The sequence below is a fragment of the Leuciscus leuciscus genome, assembly GCF_965113295.1.
Source record: "Leuciscus leuciscus genome assembly, chromosome: 2".
Lineage (NCBI taxonomy): Eukaryota > Metazoa > Chordata > Actinopteri > Cypriniformes > Leuciscidae > Leuciscus > Leuciscus leuciscus.
This window is the reverse complement of record NC_138726.1, coordinates 32,045,941-32,067,614: the sequence shown is the minus strand read 5'-3', so window position 1 is coordinate 32,067,614 and position 21,674 is coordinate 32,045,941. Positions and strand designations below refer to the sequence as shown.

General features: G+C 38.3%; 1 protein-coding gene across 1 annotated transcript in view; it reads left to right on the top strand.

Annotated features, from left to right (window-relative positions):
* adamts18 (ADAM metallopeptidase with thrombospondin type 1 motif, 18) overlaps positions 1-21,674 on the top strand; it is a 66,319-nt gene that overhangs the window by 23,372 nt on the left and 21,273 nt on the right. The window contains exons 4-16 of the mRNA XM_082162115.1: positions 3,889-4,159; positions 4,507-4,706; positions 4,818-4,901; positions 5,603-5,762; positions 6,371-6,476; positions 7,198-7,335; positions 7,676-7,829; positions 8,901-8,996; positions 9,507-9,655; positions 15,272-15,444; positions 18,210-18,340; positions 18,500-18,623; positions 21,110-21,357. Coding sequence (XP_082018241.1) covers positions 3,889-4,159; positions 4,507-4,706; positions 4,818-4,901; positions 5,603-5,762; positions 6,371-6,476; positions 7,198-7,335; positions 7,676-7,829; positions 8,901-8,996; positions 9,507-9,655; positions 15,272-15,444; positions 18,210-18,340; positions 18,500-18,623; positions 21,110-21,357 — 2,034 coding nt within the window. The remainder of the gene's footprint in view (positions 1-3,888; positions 4,160-4,506; positions 4,707-4,817; positions 4,902-5,602; positions 5,763-6,370; positions 6,477-7,197; positions 7,336-7,675; positions 7,830-8,900; positions 8,997-9,506; positions 9,656-15,271; positions 15,445-18,209; positions 18,341-18,499; positions 18,624-21,109; positions 21,358-21,674) is intronic.

Genomic DNA, 21,674 nt, shown 5'->3' with positions numbered 1-21,674 from the left:
GTTTTTATTTTAATCAAATTGATTTAGTTACTTGGTTAGTTTAATATTAATTTATCTATATACATTTTTTTTTTACAATGTTTTTCTTTTACAAACTTTTCCAAGGACCCCTAGCACTCCCTTGTGGTATAGGCAACGCCATCTGAGTCGAGAGCACTTAACAGTAACTGTACTGTCTACTTCTTCACCGTAAATCCTTTCTGGATACATTTTAAGTGCATCATTCTGTATCGAATAATTTAGCCGGATCCTGTGATTTCCTCATATATAAAGCTGGCTAGCTCCATCCAGTCTGAAAAGTGTTTTCGCCGGTAAAGTCTATTCCGGCACAGTGTATTTGGTAACGTCCTAAAACAAATGGTAATGCCATGTTGGTAGATTAGCACCTGTAGAATTTCCTTTTGTTGAAAGCCAAGATAAAAGTAAAAAGCTACTATTATGTTTAGATCCATGTCCGAGGCAGTTCGACTTCACAAGCGCATTTCTTTACTTACTAAAAAAGAAGAAGAACTTCTACTGAAGATTCTCGTAATTTTGACTTTATTCACAAAATATTACGACTTTACTCTCGTAATGTTTCGACTTCAATCTTCTTCAATAAAAGTCTTCTTCACAGAAAAAAAAGATCTGTTTAAAAAAAATCTAAAATTACGAGAATAAAGTCGTATCATTTCGAGATTAAAGTCGAAATGATACGACTTTATTCTCGTAATTTTACATTTTTTTTTAACAGATCTTTTTTTTCTGTGTGTATCTGGTAATAGTGTTATCGAATGAAACGTTAACAGCTAAAACAGCTCTGGAGATGAAGTTCATGTGGAGTTTAGTGTCTCATTTAGAGAGACACTGAAAACGCACGAGTGTCATGCATGCTTTAGTATGTGTAGTAGATTCACACAGTGAAGCGCAGAGTATGCAGAATTCATATGTAAATGGCAGACGTTTGTGGTTTAATATTCACAGACACTAGTTCATATCATGATTTGCCTACAGCCCTACTTTTGATTTATTCTCATAAATTTAGCTGTGGCGTTTTATTTTTATGATGGGATTCCCTCCGCATTTTCCACATTGTGGAAATCACACTGTCCTACTAAATACAATGAAAAGATTCATCATGTTAACCTAAAGAAAGGATTATGCCTGAATGTGTAGTACATGTTTGTTTAATGAAGCTGACATATTGCTTTTCCCATTGGCAATACAGTTCTGAAAAGTGCTTCATTCTGAAACATTGCTATATTTTGCTAGAAACACTGACCCAAACCAAATAAATCTGAAGACACATGTGTATGACTTATAATGAAGCAATTAAGCTTTGACATGTTTTATTAGTAATGGCTAAATATGAGCATGTGTTGGCTTGCTGTGGATGTGTCCCAGGGCACCAATGCATGTCACTATCATAGCAGAGATGATAAGCTTTGTGCTCGCCTTTGACCCCACACCTCATTAATCAACTGCTTGTGAATATCTGACCTCCTCCACCTACCTCTCAAGCATGCCATCTAATTCAGCTCTAAAAGATGCATAAAACTCCACCAAGCAACACACACACACACACACACACACACGGACGAGAGGAGACTGGGTTATGCAATTTCGATCTTTCAATTAATATTAGTATTTTTCTGATAATGTGACTATGTTTGAAATTGAAGTTGTCATGAAATTGAAGTTGCGATAGTCTTTTCTTCCCTATTGCGAGGTAGGACTTTGCCCAGTCAGACTTTGCTTGAAATCGCACCCTATATGCTCATTCACTATTACCTACATTACTCCACTATTATAGTCCACCTTAAAGGGATACTCCACTTTTTTGGGAAATAGGCTCATTTTACAACTCCCCCAGAGTTAAAGAGTTGAGTTTTACCGTTTTCGAATTCATTCAGCCGATCTCCGGGTCTGGCAGTACCACTTTTAGCATAGCTTAGCATAGATCATTGAATCGGACAAGACCATTAGGATCTCTCTCAAAAAAATGACCTAAGAGTTTCGATATTTTTCCTATTTAAAACTTGACTCTTCTGTAGTTACATCGTGTACTAAGACCGACTGAAAATGTAAAGCTGCGATTTTCTAGGCTGATATGGCTAGGAACTATACTCTCATTCCTGCGTAATAATCAAGAAACTTTGCTGCCGTACCATGAGTGCAGCAGGCGTAATGATATGACGCAGCGCCTGAAAATAGTCCCCAGCTCAGTAACAACGTGACCGGGACTAAGTTTGTCTAACCTATTAGACCTATTTTCAGGCGCTGCGTCATATCATTACGCCTGCTGCACTCATGGTACGGCAGCAAAGTTTCTTGATTATTACACAGGAATGAGAGTATAGCCGTTGAGTGTACATCATTTGTACATTCATTATTGCATTAGTGCATTATGGAATTGAATGAGTGCACTCGATAACATCCACAATGGTTTTGGACACTACTACAAATGGATGTCCCCTCAAATAATGCCCTATTTAAGGGAATAGGGGGCGATTTCGGACATAGCCAAAGAGGTTGCTGCAAAAGGGTGGGAACGTTACTATGATTAAAGATTACAAGGGCACACAAATTCTAAAAAAATAAGTAATTTATAATAAATACTGCAATATACCAAAAAACTGTCAATTTTGATTTCATGGTGACTTTAATATTTAGCACACAGCATGGTACTGTACAGTAGGTTTCCGCACTTTAACTTCTCAGGTTTCCTTTTCCTTGGAGAAATGGAGTTAATTAGAGATTTTCAAGGGCTGAGTGTAGTTGAGAGAGGATGTAGATAGTATAGTCTATCATACCTGTCGTGCCTGGCTTGTGGCCATGCTAATCGTCACTGTAAAACAAGCTGCTGAAAAGTTACGCTGCATATGAACTTTCCTCTGCTCTCTGTAATGAAACATTTGATAAATGGGTTGCTCTTTAAGATGGCTTCAGAAGCCCCGGGCTGCTTTACATCCCGCCATGTCATCGTTTGTTTATTGTGTACTGACAGCTGTAACTATGGAGATGCCCGTTTTTTGTGACTCTGCAACAGCTGTTTTTTAACCACTGTTTCAGCTGGAGGGACCATGAATCCCCCACAACCAGGAATGTTAAAGTCGATGGTCTCCTTAAGGGCTTTTCTTTCCCTGACATCAAACTCACATAAATACCTCCATGTCTTTGATTTGATATATTTTCAGTCCCACATCTGTGCGCTCTGATTTTAACTTGGTCTTGAGGGTTATCTCAAGGCTAATGTGTCCTTTTAGGAATATTCCTGGTTAACTAGAAGTTGACCTCCGTTGACAGCATCTGTTGCATGCTGTTGATTACCACTGAGAACAAGCACAAATCAGCCCTCAGTTTGTCAAAACAAAACAATAAACATGATGACAGTTGTGTCAACATGTGATTACAATGGAAATCTTTTGGGCAATTATTTTATAGTGCGCAACAGATGCTGTTGATAGAGCTCAACTTGGAAATGATGCACAATATATCGGTACTATAACAGTTATCAACCTATATTAGAGAACAATATTGTAAATATTGAATATATATATCGGCCAAAATTAGATATTTATTTCTTCATGCTCATTGCCCTTATTTTTAAATTTAGATTACCTTTGCCATCATCCAATGCTCACTTAAAGTTAATTTTTAAAAACACTTATAAAGAAACTGTTAAATGTAATATTTAGAAAATATCAAAATTCTCAAAAAGCTCCTCCGTTCTCTCACGGCTCTCAGCCCCGCCCTGCTTGCCACACAGCATATTATAATCATTTCTGATGGATCATGTGACACTTTACTGTATTTTTGTACATTTTTATACAGTACATTTGACATGGAGTCCGACCTCACTGTTTGTTATTATATGGTTTAACTCATAGCTTCCTCTGTACTCTGCAGTCAGGTCTGATCCGGTTCTCCGGCGAGGAACTTCTCATCACCCCGCTCCCGCAGCATTTGGCTTTACGACACAACTACAGCGCCCCCTCTGGACATCACCCACATGTGATCTACAAGCGATCAGCTGAGCGCAGAGTGCATGCTGAGAAGACTGACTGGACCAGCGGCTTTAAATCAAACAACCCCTATGAGGAACACCACCATCACCGTCACCATGATTACCAGCACGGAAAGCTCCAGAGACAACATTTCTGCGGACGCCGCAAGCAATGTATGTAAGGGAATTTCCTTTGAGCTATTTTTAGATGGAAAGTGCATCACATATGATTTACTTGTAGAATTGGTCAGTCTGCGTATAACAGCAAAGCCCTCTAAGATATGTTGATTGATTCCAAAAGCAAAATGACTGTGTCATTATTATCATCTGTTGTGTGGAATTGAGTGAAAGCTCGGAAACAGCATGTGAAGTTAATGACTGTGCATTTCCTGGTCTGTTGTCGCCTCTCTGGCGCCAAGCTTGGAAACAGGAAAATCAGTTATCTGAGGCAATTTCCAGTTTCTCTCACTCTTTTTCATGAGTTTCCATACTTTTATCTCTCCACCTCATCCTAACTACAGATACTCCCAAGCCTCCTACAGAGGATCATTTTTTCATGCCTGATGAGTTTGAGCAGCAAAGCCGGGTGAAACGCTCCGAGATTACATCGAGCAAAGAGGGTGGCCTGAACGTGGAAACTCTGGTGGTGGCAGACAGGAAGATGCTGGAGAAACATGGAAGAGAGAATGTCACTACTTATGTCCTTACTGTCATGAACATGGTGAGAGAGCTGTCAGCAGTATTGTTATTGAGAAGACACTTTGATCTGGCATATTCAGTGAACATTTACTTCTTCCTATAGTAATATGCAAAGTGTTGTTCTGCTGAACAGGTCTCCAGTCTTTTCAAAGATGGAACGATTGGAAATGACATCAACATTGTTGTGGTCAGTCTCCTTCTACTTGAGAAAGATCCGGTAAGATACATACATATGCAGTATCCATCCATCCATCCATTTATCCATCCATGTGCTCAATTATGATTCTAGCACATCACTTTTATGATATGGACATCAATAAAAACGTGATTCGGTTGTTGATTCAGTAACCATGATGACTCAAACCAGTAATTCGTCTTTTTTAACTATTTACTAAAAAGAACTGACTCTTAAGAGTTTTTCATCAGTTTTCAGTCTTTTTAGTCAAGCTGTTTGTTTTTATTCACTAAAAAGTAATTTCTTTGGCAATCAGAATAACTGGTCACTGTGTCATTAATTAAGGAATCAGACAATACTGGTCATGCTGTATGTTGTTTTTTTTCACTAAAAAGGGCTTACAAAAGTTATTTGTGCATAAATCGGACTATACTGATATGTTGTTTTTGAGTGCAGTCCTGCAACTCAACAGAAAGACATTTCTTGGCATTATTACAAATAATGGATATAAAATATGATTTTTTTTGCTTTTGTGCTAAATAGTGCAGGAAACACAGTAACTTTAGCTCATTTACTCTCAATAAAGATACATTTGATATGTAATATCTTCATTTTTTTAAGGAATCCCAGTCTTTTTTTCCATTTCTTTCATACATGACAGATGTCTGATCATTCATTACTCTCTTATCTCTCTCTCACCACCCCTCTGAACACTTCATCTCTCTCGGTTTCACTGCTGTCAGCTGGGCCTGTCTATCAACCACCACGCAGACCAATCCCTCAACAGCTTCTGCCAGTGGCAATCAGGCCTGATAGGTAAAAATGGCAAGCGGCACGACCATGCAATACTGTTGACGGGGCTGGACATCTGCTCGTGGAAGAATGAACCGTGTGACACCTTGGGTAAGGCACTTGACATTCACCATCCAGCAGCAGAAATGGGTCATGTGTTGTGATGTCAGTGGCTAATAGAGTGACAGGAGGCTGAATTACAGAAAGATTTTGTGGTAGGTGATGTGTGTCCTAGTCTGCCCTCAGGCAGAGAACTTCACCTGATTGAATCCAAGAAAGCTCAAATCCACTTTGCAGTCAGTTGGCAGTTTTTTCGTTTTTTGTTATAGAGGCGTGAGCCAAATGTAATGAATTCAGCTCTGATGCTCCAAACCACAAGTATGCACTGCTTTGAATGTATGGCGAAGGGGAGAGCACTGCTTTTAAATTGCCTCTGTATGATGTGAAACTCAAACCCAAAGCTTTTTCTTAGACCATGCAGTCAGAGAAATAGTCTGAAAGTGTGTTTATGCGTAATGGGATCCTGTATCAAATTCTATAGTTTTGAATACATTGTGGTGTGTTTAGTGATACTTAAATCATATATTACGGTTTTCATCCAGACCTCGTGGATTGTAATGTTTCTGTAAACAATCAATTTGATTCACGTTCCCAACATTCATCAGTCATTCATACAAATATTCTTCCACCCATGTTTTGCTGTTTCTTTCTTTCTGCAGGTTTTGCTCCAATAAGTGGGATGTGTAGCAAATATCGTAGCTGCACGATTAATGAAGACACAGGGCTGGGTCTCGCCTTCACCATCGCCCACGAGTCAGGACATAAGTACGTTCATTCATTCTTTCAGGTCCCACATAATTTCAATTTGGGAAACAATATGCTGTGCAACAGGCAAACATGTTGTTTGTGTTTGCTGGTTGCCACTGTGATAAGGGGAAGTTTATGTTGTACGTCTGAGACTTTGTTTTTATGACAGCCGTATTTTGAGTCCTTTGGTCCGTTGGCGTATTCTCAACATAAACTGGAACAAAATCTCTCCTGGAGAACCACCAGGCTGATAACATGTTGTGGGATTTGTTATTCTCAGTGGTTCAAACATTTTGGTCAAATGAAATGGACACGTGCGTCCAACATGCATGGTGTTTGGGGCAAAATCTTCACCGGCCAACAGTCATTAATCACTCATTTATTGGGGAATGGTCATTTATAAACACATGGCATATCGTGCAACACAGTTCATGTCTGAATTTCATGACCATAGTGCATATGTTTATTTTGATGCATTAATTGTTCTGATTCCCAAAGGGCTGATGAAAGTAAGTATGTAAATGTATGAGTGTGAATCACATGAATTGTTATATTCAGTAGAATACAGAGATTATTGAAGAGGTTTGAGGGATGAAATAGCTTTTAGTTATAGAGGTAATGTCCCACCTGACTCAGGGAGTGGTTTCTGTCCTGAGGTTGTACATTAATAGTCTCACTGGGTAAAACTCACAATCTCCATCTCTCCCTCTTTTGCTCCGTCCTTTTTTTTTTACCCAAGTTTTGGAATGATCCATGACGGAGAGGGGAATCCCTGCCGGAAGACTGAAGGGAACATAATGTCTCCCACATTGGCTGGGAATAATGGTGTTTTCTCATGGTCTGCCTGTAGTCGGCAATACCTGAACCGATTTTTAGGGTAAACTTTCACTTCACATTTCATTATATTCACTATCAGAAAAAAATGGTATATAAATATATTTTAGAAACGTATATATTTTATTGTAATACACACAGTAGATAGATAGATAGATAGATAGATAGATAGATAGATCTATGCAATATATATAAATATATTTTGAAAAATGCATGTAACTATATTATTTATTTAATAATATATTTTGATAAACTATTTATATTTAATATTTTACTTATATACATAATAAAACATTTTCCCCATTTGAGATACATATAATATGGATTTTTTTTAAATATCTGTTTCTATGCTCATGTTTCTTTGTATGCATTTGTGTTCACAGTACAGCTCAGGCTTCGTGTCTAGTGGATGAGCCCAAGCAGATAAGCCAATACAAATACCCTGAGCAGCTTCCTGGTCAGCTGTACGATGCAGATATACAGTGCAAATGGCAGTTTGGCTCAAAGGCCAAACTGTGCAGCCTGGACTTTGTAAAGGTAACCCATAGCTCTTTAAAATATGCTATTAGGCTTCTCTTTCAGAGTTGGATTACATTTTTATGTTAAATTTGTTTGAACTAATGTTGGAATCGTCAAGTGACTCATTTAACAATTCATCTTCAGTCAATCCTTTTGACAAAACACAATGCCACAGTAGAATTCACAGAGATTGAGTTAATTTAGGGTCTCAGATATTTAAATGTGCTTCAACCTGTAATGTTTGTGTGTAGAGACATCATGGTCAACACAAACACATATCTGAGCTTTGGAAAGAAAAGGAACTTCTAAGAGGAAACCCATTGCCTCGAAATCAACTCTAAGTCTTCATTCACAGTCCATGTACAAAGGTTCAACAAAGATGGACAGGGCCCCCTTTGGCATCCGCTGTAGCTTTTAGCGTCTAACACACACATTGATATGCAAATAGTTATGCTTGGGAAATGAACATTGCGAGAGTCTATCTGTGGGATTAGCTCTCATGCTATGGACTTCCTTTTTGAGAGGTCCCTGTTGCTTTTGTGCTCTTCGAAGACCTCGTACGTGCGCTGAAAAGAGTCTTGAACATCGACCTCGATGGAAGGCAGCTGTACATCCTAATTAAGAACGATTGTGGAGATAAAACCCAATGTTTTAGTTTTCTGTCCCCTTAAGCCATCCCGTCCTTGTCACAAAGCCGTAAAGATGTAATTAGCCGTGGGAGCTAGTGGTGTTAGCTACCCGGTGATCCAGAGTCCAGTGTTGCTAGCTTTTGTAAACCATGTCTCTCTCGAACTGTCTGCCAGATGCAATTGGGCCGTCGGCCAGCAGTGGCCGGTCTCCCAACTCCTCATCACCCATTATTATCGTTGTATTGTGGGAAGAAACAAAATGCAATGATAATAGCATGTTTCTTTTGGGCAGCACAGTGATTGATTTTGACAGGCTTTTTTATTTGTTGAGAAAGTTGATTGGCCGTTGCTGTAGAAACAAGAGGTCGGTGTGGCGAGGTGCAAGCCAGAGAGGTTGAAGGGTTCCCAACGGGTGTAGGCTCGTCTTTGACTGTGCTCTCTGTGTGTTTATGCCCACCAGGACATCTGTAAATCATTATGGTGCCACAGAACAGGACACCGGTGTGAGACCAAGTTCATGCCTGCTGCTGAGGGCACCATCTGCGGACCAGACATGGTGAGTGAATGCTTGTCTGTTCACCCTTTCTCCTTCTTAACTCACTGAACCACCATTAAGGATGAATATGGACTGACCGGTCTCTCTCGGCATCTTTCTTCATACACACCTGCGGTATTGTTCTCTGCTTTGTGTAAATGTTCCATAAGGACGGTTAGTCTTTCCACTGGTTGATGGGGATGAGGGTGAGAGGTGCTGATGTGTGGGACTGTGTGGCTTGGCTGGGCCGAGTCCTGCTCTCCAGGTGTAACTCTGGGCTTCATCCCAAACCAGCAGGCTCAAGATCTCCTCAGCAGATACACTCTCTCCTTTACTTCACATCCCCTCAAATACCTTCTCTTTTACATGAAAGAGATCAGTTTGGTTTGTGGCCTTGTTAAATTTAAGCACATTTTTATGGATAAAAAAAAATAAAAATTATAATGAACTTTATTTTTTTTAAAAATTTATCAGAGGAATAAACAGGTTTTCATACGTTACTGATGAATCCTTTTCTTTTCCATTATGCAGTGGTGCCGGAGAGGACAGTGTGTAAAATTTGGTGATCATGGTCCTAGAGCAGTACATGGCCAGTGGTCCGGCTGGTCCGAGTGGTCCGACTGTTCACGTACATGTGGTGGAGGGGTCATGTACCGAGAGAGATCCTGCAACAGCCCCAGGTAACCAACAACTCAAAGATTCAGACACTGTGCTTCAGACTCATTCGGATATTGAGACATCATTATTATCTTTTTTTTTTTTTTTATCAACTATGCGTTTGAAGAATAGGGTGTTAAATTCAGTTTGTGTTTGTGGTAGAGAGGAAATCCAGATAAGCATGACATTTGATTGCAAAATGAGCTTTATTAACACTGTGCTATGGCTATGCTATATGCTATGGTTGTTTATGTTAATTAAAATGGCCACTGCACTGTGAAGTGAATGCCACTTTTTTATCATTAGGCTGCCCTGAATGGTAGATTAGCTGTGAATGGTGGAAGCACATGTGTTTCCTGAACAACTGACCCACTGAGACTCGTAGATTACCCCCCGAACTTTGACACTCTGCATAATCTTGGATTAAGTGTGGTCAGGATTCACCATTTAGCTATGCCCTCTATTGAATGCACAAGGTCAGTGTTTGCACAGAGTACATAGAAAATTACAATATATAATGATTGCAGCACCAGAAAGAATGAAAACAGTAGACATTCAAACAAGTCAAGTCAAGTCACCTTCATTTATATAGCGCTTTTAACAATATGGATTGTTTCAAAGCAGCTTTACAAAGATAATAGGAAATTATTGTAACAAATTATTTAGGCTTTACAACAGCTCTAGGATAAAGTTATTGTCCAGCTAAAGTTAGTTTTGATTGATTGATTCAAACAAACAAACAATACATGAATAAATACATAACTTGAATACATTTGGCATGTGCTTATATCTAGAGCAACTTACATTGCATTAAGGTATAATATAAAGCAGGATTGTTAAAGATGTGAGTGTCTGTCAAATGCAAGATGTAGTTTTTATGTATTTAGGTTCAGGTTCTTCCTCTCTGTATGTGGTGGCAGGATTATTTGAGATTGGGTTTCAATAGACCGCAGGTGGTTTTGTCAAGCTGATGGAACATGGGATTGTGCTTCGTCAACATTTTGCTGTCTAGAGCATCTTAACATATTTCTGTTGGAATAGGAAATACTTATAATGCCTTAGACAGCCAGACCAACATGTCTGACATGAACAGTTCCAGTAAAGAAAGCAAGAAAGAAACTATTCAAAGTGATGTGAAGTGAGGTGGAGAACTTCATTAAAGCACTGCAAATACCCAAGGAGTATATTAAATATTAGATTGGGTACATATGATCTATATTATGCATTGTGATCTCATACAATGTGCTTAGCTAGAATCCTGGTTTTGATTTAAAGATCCTTCGCATAAATGCACACCATTTAGAGATGTTGCAAAATGATTGCTTTTGGAAAGCAAAAAAAAAAAAAAAAAAAAAAAAGAGGAGGCATTCCCCACATTATTGCAGGAAAGCTTATTTTGTTAAAATTGAGATTATACTGTATATAAACCTTTCTATGACCTAAATATTGTTACGTTTTTGATATGTTGGATTTGATAAAAAAAAATCAAAATAAAAAAAGTGACTTTTTTTTTTTACCCCACAAATTTGGATTAAATTAATCTTACTTGTGGGCAGACATTAAAGTGCTTTTTGTGTGAATGTTTTTTTATTTTTTTATTCTGATGGTCTGTATTAGTCCAATGGCGTCTGATCCACTAAGAGAGGTTTAGGTTGAAGTGAATCTGTTAGATGGGTTTGTTTTTAAGGCAGAATTTGCACTATAATCTGAGATTTTGGGGAGGTATTAGCCTCCATTTTCTCTGTTTTTTTTTGCTATCAGTGTGACCCCCTTCATGGTTCAACAAAAATAAGGGGATATTGCAGCTTTTCACTCTGACTTCTCTTCTCATCGACCAGCTGTTTACACATATTTATGAGGTGCACACCACGAACATCTGCCTGCATTCCTTATGAAAATCAGAATCAGACTTCATGTTGATCAGAACATTTTATCTGTATCATTTCACTCGGAAATGAAGTGTTTCAAAAGAGGCATTTTGATGGATAATCTTCCCTTACTGCTTTCAGACAGCACCTGCAGCAGAATAGGTGTTGGTATGTCTTCTGTTTGTGGCGGTGAGGTTCAAGGGGAATCCCCGTACTTATCACTTCAGTATAAGGTCCTCAAGAGACAGCTGTTGAAGCCAGCGGCAAGAGATGTCATCTCACTCAAATAACATTTATCAATAAAAATGATCTGATAAATGTGCTCCCTTGACTGTATCCATACTCAGCAGCCAGATTTACAGGTTCATTCATCTTTGATATGAGTGTTTGAGAAATATCTCTCTTGACAACAGCCTAGTGGAGATAGTTGTTGATGGGATGGCCTTTTTGAAGTTTGTTTGGAAATATTGGTAACTATCAGAGTATGGGTAACATTAATGCACCATTACCAGAGGCCAAAGTTGAAAGAGTAGGATGCATGTACGATCACCCTCAGGACTTCGGTAAAGCCTCTGACAAACAAACGATTAAATTTCATACGTCATTGTTTGGTATTGTTTATTTATATATGGAGGGCTCTGTTTTAATGCCTTGACTTTAAAGTGGATACCTAATGGCTAACAGTGTGGGCATAATGAGGATTTGATTAAAGATGGGGGTCTTTGTTATGGGTGATGTATTGAGAGAGTGGGATAGAGAAGGATGTGGGTCTAGGTGGGGGGTTTTGGGGGAATTCAGGCAAGCAGACAGACAGGGTGACCTTGTTTCCTTGTTTGCACCCAGTGCTGCTGTTCATAGATTTAACATTCTCCAGTTGCAAAACAGTGCTACAAAGTCTTGTCAACAGAGAGAAAGGAAGAACTATATTCCCGTTGCCAACAACTCTTGTGTGGAGTTTAGTATGCAGCACAAAATGAATTTGGGTGCAGTTGTTTGAATGTCTAATCAGAAATCCTACACATATCCTTCTCTTCCGCCTCTTTTCTCCAAATCTCTTTCTTTGCTCTGTGTGTTGTTATAAGTGCTCTACCATATGGAGCCATAGTACACTGTTGCTAAAGCTCTAATAGGATCAGTCTGAAAACCTGCTCCAAAAACAAAAGCAGACATGCACAAACAGCCGTCTGACAGCACTGTTAGACTATCATTGATCTCGTTGACTTCTCCTTACTCTTTTAGTCACATTTTCAGTCTTGAGACTTACCTAAAACATATCAGTGACATAATAGAAAAGAAAACATAATTAAAGTAATTGAAGCCTACATATTTTAGTATTTCCGATCTGGAAGTTAGCATCACACTGGTTCCCTCAACAAAAAGCCAATAGGATTTTCCCATTGGCTTTTGGATTATTGCAAAATAAAAAATAAAAAAAGAGCTCTGTGACCAACAAAAGCTTATGATTCTTACCTATTTTGTTGCTTAAATACAATCACCAGAAGTAAAAAAGCTATAAATTAACTACACCATGGTCATACGTCTACACCACTAAGCTTCTGACAAAATCTTTTTATCTTTATTTTAAATCTACAAGCTAGAAAGTTCTAGTTAGCAAAATTTGAAGAGCGCAAGTATAGACCTTATGTAGCCCCGCCCCTTTTCAGCGCTGCACTCGTTGTGTTCTGTCTTACGGTTTGTATTTCCACAGCATGAAGGTAAGATTTATGAATGAATCTTTCATAAATCACTTCTGACCGGTTTTATGAACCGGTCATTTAAAAAAAACTCCCCAGTCTACTTACATTTGTTATGACATCTGCTTCAAACATTACAATGCTCATGATAACTTTCTATAACTCTACAATATGTAAATCCACTTAACTAGCTAATTACTCTTTGACAGTGATGCCATAGAAATATGCAGAGCTACCGCAAAAATGGAAGTTCAAAGACAAAATTCTAGAGATGAAGCGCGCGCTTGATTCTCGGCACATAAGGTCTATAAACACAACAAGGTTGTAAAAGTGCACTACTGAGTAGATGAGTTTTCCTTTTTGCCATGAGGATGTTTAATGCCCACAACAGTCTCTCAGTTAATAACTGCCTTTTTAAAAAATCATGAGTGGGGTTTTACTGATAATATTGGGGTAATATTTTCAGTTTGTGTTTACCACATATCTTATTTCAGGCATTTAACCAATCACCTATTCGAACAATTCATTAATAATATAAAACAGAGGTAACTCTGTATATTTGTTTCCACTGCAGCTGAACGCACCACCATTCTAGTGACCCACTTATTCCAACTCTTCAACCCACCAGCAGGTCATGACCCACAGTTTGAAAATGGCTGCTCTAGTCTAGACAATAGAAGTATTTTGTCAGTTTTGAGATTAAAAGTTATTAATTTATTTCACTGTGTGTGTTTTCCCCATGCTTACTGTGTTTGATCACTGTACATGCATAAAGATGATGAGGGATTTTTAAGAGCATGAGGAAGACTTATCTGTTCTCTCTGTGAGCGGTTTCCTAACCTCAAGTGTGAACATGCAATAAAAAGCTAAAGGCCAGAGAATAAAAGAACATGCACAGACACACACATTGACAAGCCCATGGCGCAGTCCTTTGCTTTGAGGTTAGGCTACAAGAGGGGACCCAAGAGTCTTCCACTTTAAAGCATGCAGCCATGCCGCAAGCATGCCTCTGCTCTCACAGCCTCAGTTACAGGAGCTGCTGGGCTGCTTTTCCCTCAGGGAAAGATGGTGACTGTCTGCTTCATGTGGCACTCGGAGGCATTCCTGTGGCATTGGGAGGAGGCTGCCGCTCTTCACCAGCCTCCAGCTGCCTCAGCAACACAGCCTGAGAGCTGACCTGATATACAGCCTTGAGTGCAGGAGTCAGCCATTACAGGTTTCAAAGTAATAAAGGTGAATGAATGAATTTTCATACTGGTCCAAGCAGGTTTATGATAATGTGGTGGTTGTTTTTTGTTGGATCAGCAGAGTGATGTTGTTCACCAGAAAAAACTTCATAGTAGTACCTCAAGGGTACATATTACTAGTCTAAGGTACTAAAATGCATCTTTTAGGGGTAGAAAAGGTGTGAGCTTGTCCTTTTAAGGGTACTGCCCCAGTGACAAGCTCTTGTACCCCTAAAGTAAAAAAATGTTCCTCATTTTTTCCACACATTTTTCTGACAGTGTTACCAGCATCCAAAACAAAACATTTTCAACCAGTTTTCCCATTTGACTGCAATGGGGAAGCCAGTTTACTCAGATTACACATAGATCAGCACAGCTGTGTATTGTCTTGTTCTTGCTGAAGTTTATTATTCAAAAATCATTGCTGTTGAAAACAAAGGCGAGTCCAAGTCATGAATGGAATTGCATCCCAAACACTTTATATCTTTTACAGCTGTCAGTTGGGATGTAATTCAGTGAGACACATCACCGATAACACTCAAAGGCATTCTCTTAGTGCAGATGCTAATGCACATCATATGAAATGTATCTCACCAGAACCTCTTCCAAAAAATACTGAATGGCTGTCATTCCTACACGAATGTTGAATGCTTGCTGAGGCACATCTGTTTCTCTCTCTCTCTCTCTCTCTCTCTCTCTCTCTCTCTCTCTCTCTCTCTCTCTCTCTCTCTCTCTCTCTCTCTCTCTCTCTCTCTCTCTCTCTCTCTCTCTCTCTCTCTCTCTCTCTCTCTCTCTCTCTCTCTCTCTGCTTCCATGTTCACTTGTGCTAATTGCTGGTTGTTTCACCCAAGCCCACAGCACAACGGCAAGTTCTGCCAAGGCCCCAGTCGACTGCACCAGCTGTGTAACACCAAGCCATGCCAGCCCAATGGAGTGGACTTCAGAGCTCAGCAGTGCGCCGAGTACAACAGCAAACCCTTCAGGGGATGGTACTACAAATGGAAGCCATACACCAAAGTGGAAGGTATTTGGGAGATATTTGGGCCTTAATGCATTAATTATGTATAAAAGCAAATGTCTCATTAAGTCTGTCCCCGCCAGCTTTTTTGATAATTTTCACAAAACTTTCCTGGCCTCCAGAATATATATATATATATATATATATATATATATATATATATATATATATTTGTATGAATATCTGATCATGCAATATACTGTATCAAAACAAAGAACAGAGCCTCTGCTTTAAAAAAAATGAAATATTCTGGCTTCATGAATTTGTTTTTTCAACACTTGAATGAGGGTAAGTTTAATAAAAAAAGCAACATTTTGAACAAAAAGTCAAAGCCTAGGTCCGTATTGGTTTCAGAACGATGATCAAAACATAGATGAGTATATCGCTTTCATCAACTCCCCCAAAGCTTGCACAGTCTTGTAGCTCTTCCTGGGTCGACATTTCATTTGGTAACGATAGGCAGTTTTGATTTATATGATGTGTAATGTTTGATAATCACGTTATTTTACATTTGCATAATATGCGTAATAGCGCCCCCTACCATAAAACAGTGAAAACATGGATTGCTGGAAATGTCCTTAAGTTGCGGGGAAGTGTTGTGTCATAAATTACGGAAAATTACGTCAATGTTGGGGAATGAGTTAACGGGTGGAAGAGAGCGCAGGAAACCTCTCCTGTGTGAACTCTGTTTTAATTAGCATTTATAATATAATATATTATATATCATATCATATCATATCATATTTTTTTAAAGTCTCTTTGCTTACCAAGGCTGCATTATTTGACCAATAATACAGTAAAAACAGTAATATTGTGAAATTTTATTACAATTTAAAATAACTGTTTTCTTTTTTAATATATTTTCAAATGTAATTTATTCCTGTAATGGGAAAGCTGAATTTTCAGCATCATTACTCCAGTCTTCAGTGTCACATGATCCTTCAGAAATTATTCTAATATGCTGATTTGCTTCTCAAGAAACATTTCTTATTATTTTCAATGTTGAAAATAGTTTTACTGTTTAATATTTTTGAGAAAACGAAATGAATCGAAAGTTCAAAAGAAAAAAACATTTATTTGAATTAGAATTTTAATCTACCATTATAAATGTTCTATAAATCGAATGCATCATTGCTGAATATAAGTACTAATTAAAAATAAATAAATAATAATTCTTATTGACCTCAAACTTTTGAATGATATAATGTAACCTCGTCAGACAAAATCTTACAACAAACCTCTTAAAAACATTCATCCTTGACCTTGCCTACTTTGAGGGTTTTTAATACCCTCTGATATCTGACTCAGCTAGAACAGGTGTGTTTTTAAAATAGTAATCATTCCCATTTGTTTCTGACAATATGTGTTGAGATTGTTACATCGGACAAACATATTCCGCCCAAACGATTTATCTCACCTAATGTGTGTTGACTGAGCAGTGGATGGATTTGGACTGGAAACATGTAGCCACTCGTTCTGTGAGTGCAGTGCACTGATCAACCCTGTAGACAGGTTTGTACCTGAAAAGGACCCATTGAGGCTGTTTATGTATTTGGGCTTCCTTATTAGTTAGTGGGCTGGAAGTGAAAAAGGGAAAGGATAAGAACATTTGGGTACCACCCTGTCAGTTTTTTTTTTTAAACTAAAGAGAAAGCCTAGAGAGGAGATGCTGAGCTGTCTCCTGGTGTATCCAGGCATGTCAGTGGGGTAATTGGAGCTCCATTCTCTTATCAGTAGAACATGTCTGGCCTTGGTGTACTTTCAGTGACTAGTACAGGTGTTAGGAAGAACTTACCTCTTTTTGACTGGGCTTTTGGCATTAGATCAAATTGGATTAAATGCTGACGTCTTCTGTTGATAAGTTTCACTTGGCCTTTACTTTTAGGGACATTAATTTTACTATTGTTTGGTTTCCCTTTCAGCTGCACCTTTAAGCCTGTAACATCATCGTTGTTTTGCAGAATTTAAATGAAGTGATTTACTTCGAAGTAAAAGCACAAGAATTATGATCTAATATGTTCACAATAGAAGGACAAAACAGTTCATACTGTGCTGCTGTATTGAACAAGCCTGGGTCTGTTTCTTCTGACTGGGAAGTGTGGATGCAGATGCATCTCTGATAGGTCCATATTTTTCTCTCGGTGGGAGAGTTGGATAGAGCATTCCCCTCCCGCCCCTCTTGCATTCCAGCTTTATGGGCCCATTTGTAACAGAGTTTAAAATTTTAGTGTAACATATGTTTTGTGGGGATGTTCTGTACAGCATGGCGAGTCTTCTAGTTGCTTCACGGCCAACCATACATAGCTTACACGTGCCCAGTAATTAGTACTAGACAGTATACACACTTGCATTGTGTCTGCTTGGAATAAAAGATGCATGATGGAAAGCAAAGTTCTCTCTTTTGTGTAGCGACTATACAACTACGCAGATAAAAAACATTTTTTTATTATTATTTTTTTTTATATGCAGCAATTTGTGTTTGAGCAATCCAATACTCGAGCTCAAACTACTTGACCTATAAAATGTGATATATGGTAATCATTCATTTTTCTGGGTTTGTGCATGTGTGCCAAATAATTGTTTTCCATTTGACATAAAAGTCCACCTGCATTTTGTATGACATTTTTTTCGTAAGATCATTGCTTCATATGTCTTCATGCATGAAACTTCATAGCAGATTGCTGAGGGTACCGGTGGACAGCTTAAAAAGATCTAACATAAAACCACTCTGAAGCTATAAGATCTAATGACCCTATTCATCTCCTATCTAGAAGAGGACATCTGCAAACTGTACTGCATTGCTGAGGACTTTGATTTTTTCTTCGCTATGTCCAGCAAAGTCAAAGATGGGACGTCTTGCTCTGACTACAAAGGAGGCGTGTGCATCGATGGGATATGTGAGGTATGTGAGGAGATGCAGATTATGAAATAGTCATATTTCTGGCATCACATTTACCACAGATTTTCCATTGGTTTTCATCTTTTTATGTTCAACAGGCCTAATGGGCTAAACTGAGCATGTCAGTTTGAAAATTTCATTTAAAAAACTTTTCTTGTGTAGTCGGTAGGCTGTGACCAGGTGTTGGGATCAAATGCCACTCTAGATGCCTGTGGGGTGTGTAAAGGAGACAACTCCACCTGCAAGTTCTACAGTGGCCAGTACACCCTTCAGCACAGAGCCAATGGTAAGGTGCTTTTAGAGAGTGTTCCCTTCTTACCTTCTGACCTTCTCTGACGAATCAATATTTGGAAGAGAATAACAGGCTTCAAGAGACAGAAACAATGAGTAAATCATTATAAAATAATAGAAATATGTCTAAAGCATTGGTTCTCACCTGAGGGGGTACACAACATGACCCTACAACAAAATATTAAAAATGTATTCTTTATTGAAAATTTATTTTCTAATATCTGCAATTTGAATAAATCTTTATGCATCTATAATAGTCGCTTTCCTATAGCTCAGTGGTAAGAGCATTGCGTTAACAACGCAAGGTTGTGGGTTCGACCCCAGGGGATTGCACATACCTATGTATAAATGTATAGGATAATGCAGTGTAAGTCGCTTTGGATAAAAGCGTCTGCCAAATGCATAAATGTAAATGTAAAATGTAAATCTATAATAGTCTTGCGTTTTTACATTGGCAGTGCAGGTATAAAAAGGTAATGCTGCATCTAATAACTCAAAGTGTACGAAGCCCAGGAAGTCACCTGTAGGAGAAACCAAAACCCGGAAATCCGAAGGCCACTGCTTTGCAGTTTGTTCCCTCAGTTGATAAACCATCCTCACAAATGATTAAATTGTTCCCTCGGTTTCCATGGATTGATAAACCGTACCCACGAGTTTATAATCCGTGCTCTCAGATACCTTTAGTTTTTTAAATCTGTCCCCACAAATTCATAAATTAAAGGTACAGTTTACAAATCTGAGTGCATGGATTATGATCTCATGGGTACGATTTATTATTCCGTGGGCACGATATGTCAAATCAAGGAGACAATTGAAGAATTTGTATAGAATTTGTTATAAACGGAGGGAAAAAGCCATGGCCACGGATTTGCACGGATATTTTTTTTTCTTCTACAGGTGACTTCCCACGCTCCGTACTATGCGTGCCAACCATAATTTTATTGGTCCATGTATATATATGTATAAATTGTTTGGAAACCTTGATACATATTTTTCAGGATTCTTTGACGAATAGAACATTCATAAGAACATAATTTATTTGAAATAGACATTATAAATGGCTTTACTACCATTATTGATCAATTCAATGCATCATTACTCAAAAAAAGTATTAATTTATTTAGTTAATCTTACTGACCCCAAACTTTTGAATGGTAGTAGTATATCCTCCTGAGAGCCAGAAAAAAAAAAGTTGTTTGAATTTAGTTTTTTTCCATGTCATCACACTGTTTAGAGCACAATAAACAAATGGTAAAAAAACATTTTTGAAAAATAATATTTTATTCATACGTTATGCTATGTCCTCTGTAGTGGGACGCCAGGACTAAGTTGTTTAAAAAATAAAATGACAAGAAATTATATGTATAGGCAAAACCAATGGGATTTTTTTTCAATCACCAATACATTTTGGGGTTTCAGGATTATTTCAACCAAAATTTGTATAAAGATTATTCTCAACTATGTTATGAAAGAAATAACGGAATGAATTGATACACCATTTTACTTTATGCAATATGTGGGTAAAATGGCCGTAAATTAATATTCCCATTCAATGCAATGTATCTATACACTGTATCTAATTTGCACATTAAAGTGTTCTTGGAGCAACATTTAATGAAAAAAGAAGTGTAATAATTGGAGTAATAATTGGCAACATTTTAATAATAATATCTAATATTTCATAGGAATATTGATGTATAATTTATTTCCATATTCACTTGCTGTGTCTCCTAAAATGCCTGATAAAGACGATTTAAGTCCTGATGTCCTCTACAGTGGACACGTTTGAAATCAATGCCCTGTTCTGTAACAGAAAGTATTTTTTTTATTTGAAACCCCATAACATTTTCCTGAGATGTTGTTTTATGAAATACAATTTGAAAAGTATTCCAATTTAAATTATAATTACAATATATTATCATATTTCCATAAGAATGCTACATTTGATCACTAAATTAATATCAGACATTTTTAAAGACCAAGGAGAAGTTGTTTTCATGGTGAAACCTCCAAACATTTGGTATCTCTGGGACAGTGAAAGGGACAGTAAAGGGACTGAATTTTGGAGGATTGTAATAATGTGGTTCTTGATTGTTCTGATTTGATCAATATAGTTTTAGAACTAGTGGCCTAGAATGAAATAAAATATGCTGACAGAGACTAAACTAAACTAAACTAAACTAAACTAAACTAAAATAAAATAAAATAAAATAAATCAAATTAAATTCTTGCAGTATAGGCAAGTCTGTGGGCCACTTTAGAGCTCCTCTCCTCAGGCTTAACAGAAAACAGAAATGTATTTTTTAGAGCACTTTACACATCAAGAGCTCTGCAGTCTAGCACCTCTTTGCTCTCTTCTGACTAAAGGAGGTGATAATGCATCAGCTCAAAGATGCCTGTTTTCTGTGGGCCTAAAAAATGCAGAAACTGCAAAAGTGAACAGACATGGCAAACCTATTTCTCTTTTTTCTCTCTCTTCAGAGTATTACCCCATTGTGATGGTTCCTGCTGGAGCGAGGAGCATCAGGGTGCAGGAGATGGAGATCTCTACCAGCTACCTTGCTGTCCGCAGCCTGAAGCGTGGCACCTACTACCTGACGGGGGATTGGACGGTGGACTGGCCGGGCAGATTTCAGTTCGCCGGCACTACGTTCAACTATCAGCGCTCTTTCAACCGGCCTGAGACCTTGTACGCCACAGGCCCCACTAATGAGACCCTGCTCTTTGAAGTGAGTGACCCCCGTCCCCGTCTGGCCTGACACCTGTTAGCGAATTAGCCATGACAGGGTCTTGGCAAGAGTACCGTGGCCATTCGGTCAGATGAAAACAAGGCTGAGGGACAGTGGGCGGGCAAGAGAGACGAGAAACAAATGAGGGAAAGATAGAGAGAGAGACAGAAGAGAAGAATGAGTCAAACGGGCAGACTAACGCCTCTGTTTGGGATTAATTGCAGGCCAGAGCCGACATGGTCATTGTGACTTCCATCTTCAGTATGTTGAGATTCAAGATCAAACGGTGCGACATTGTGAATAGCACTAAGCTTTGA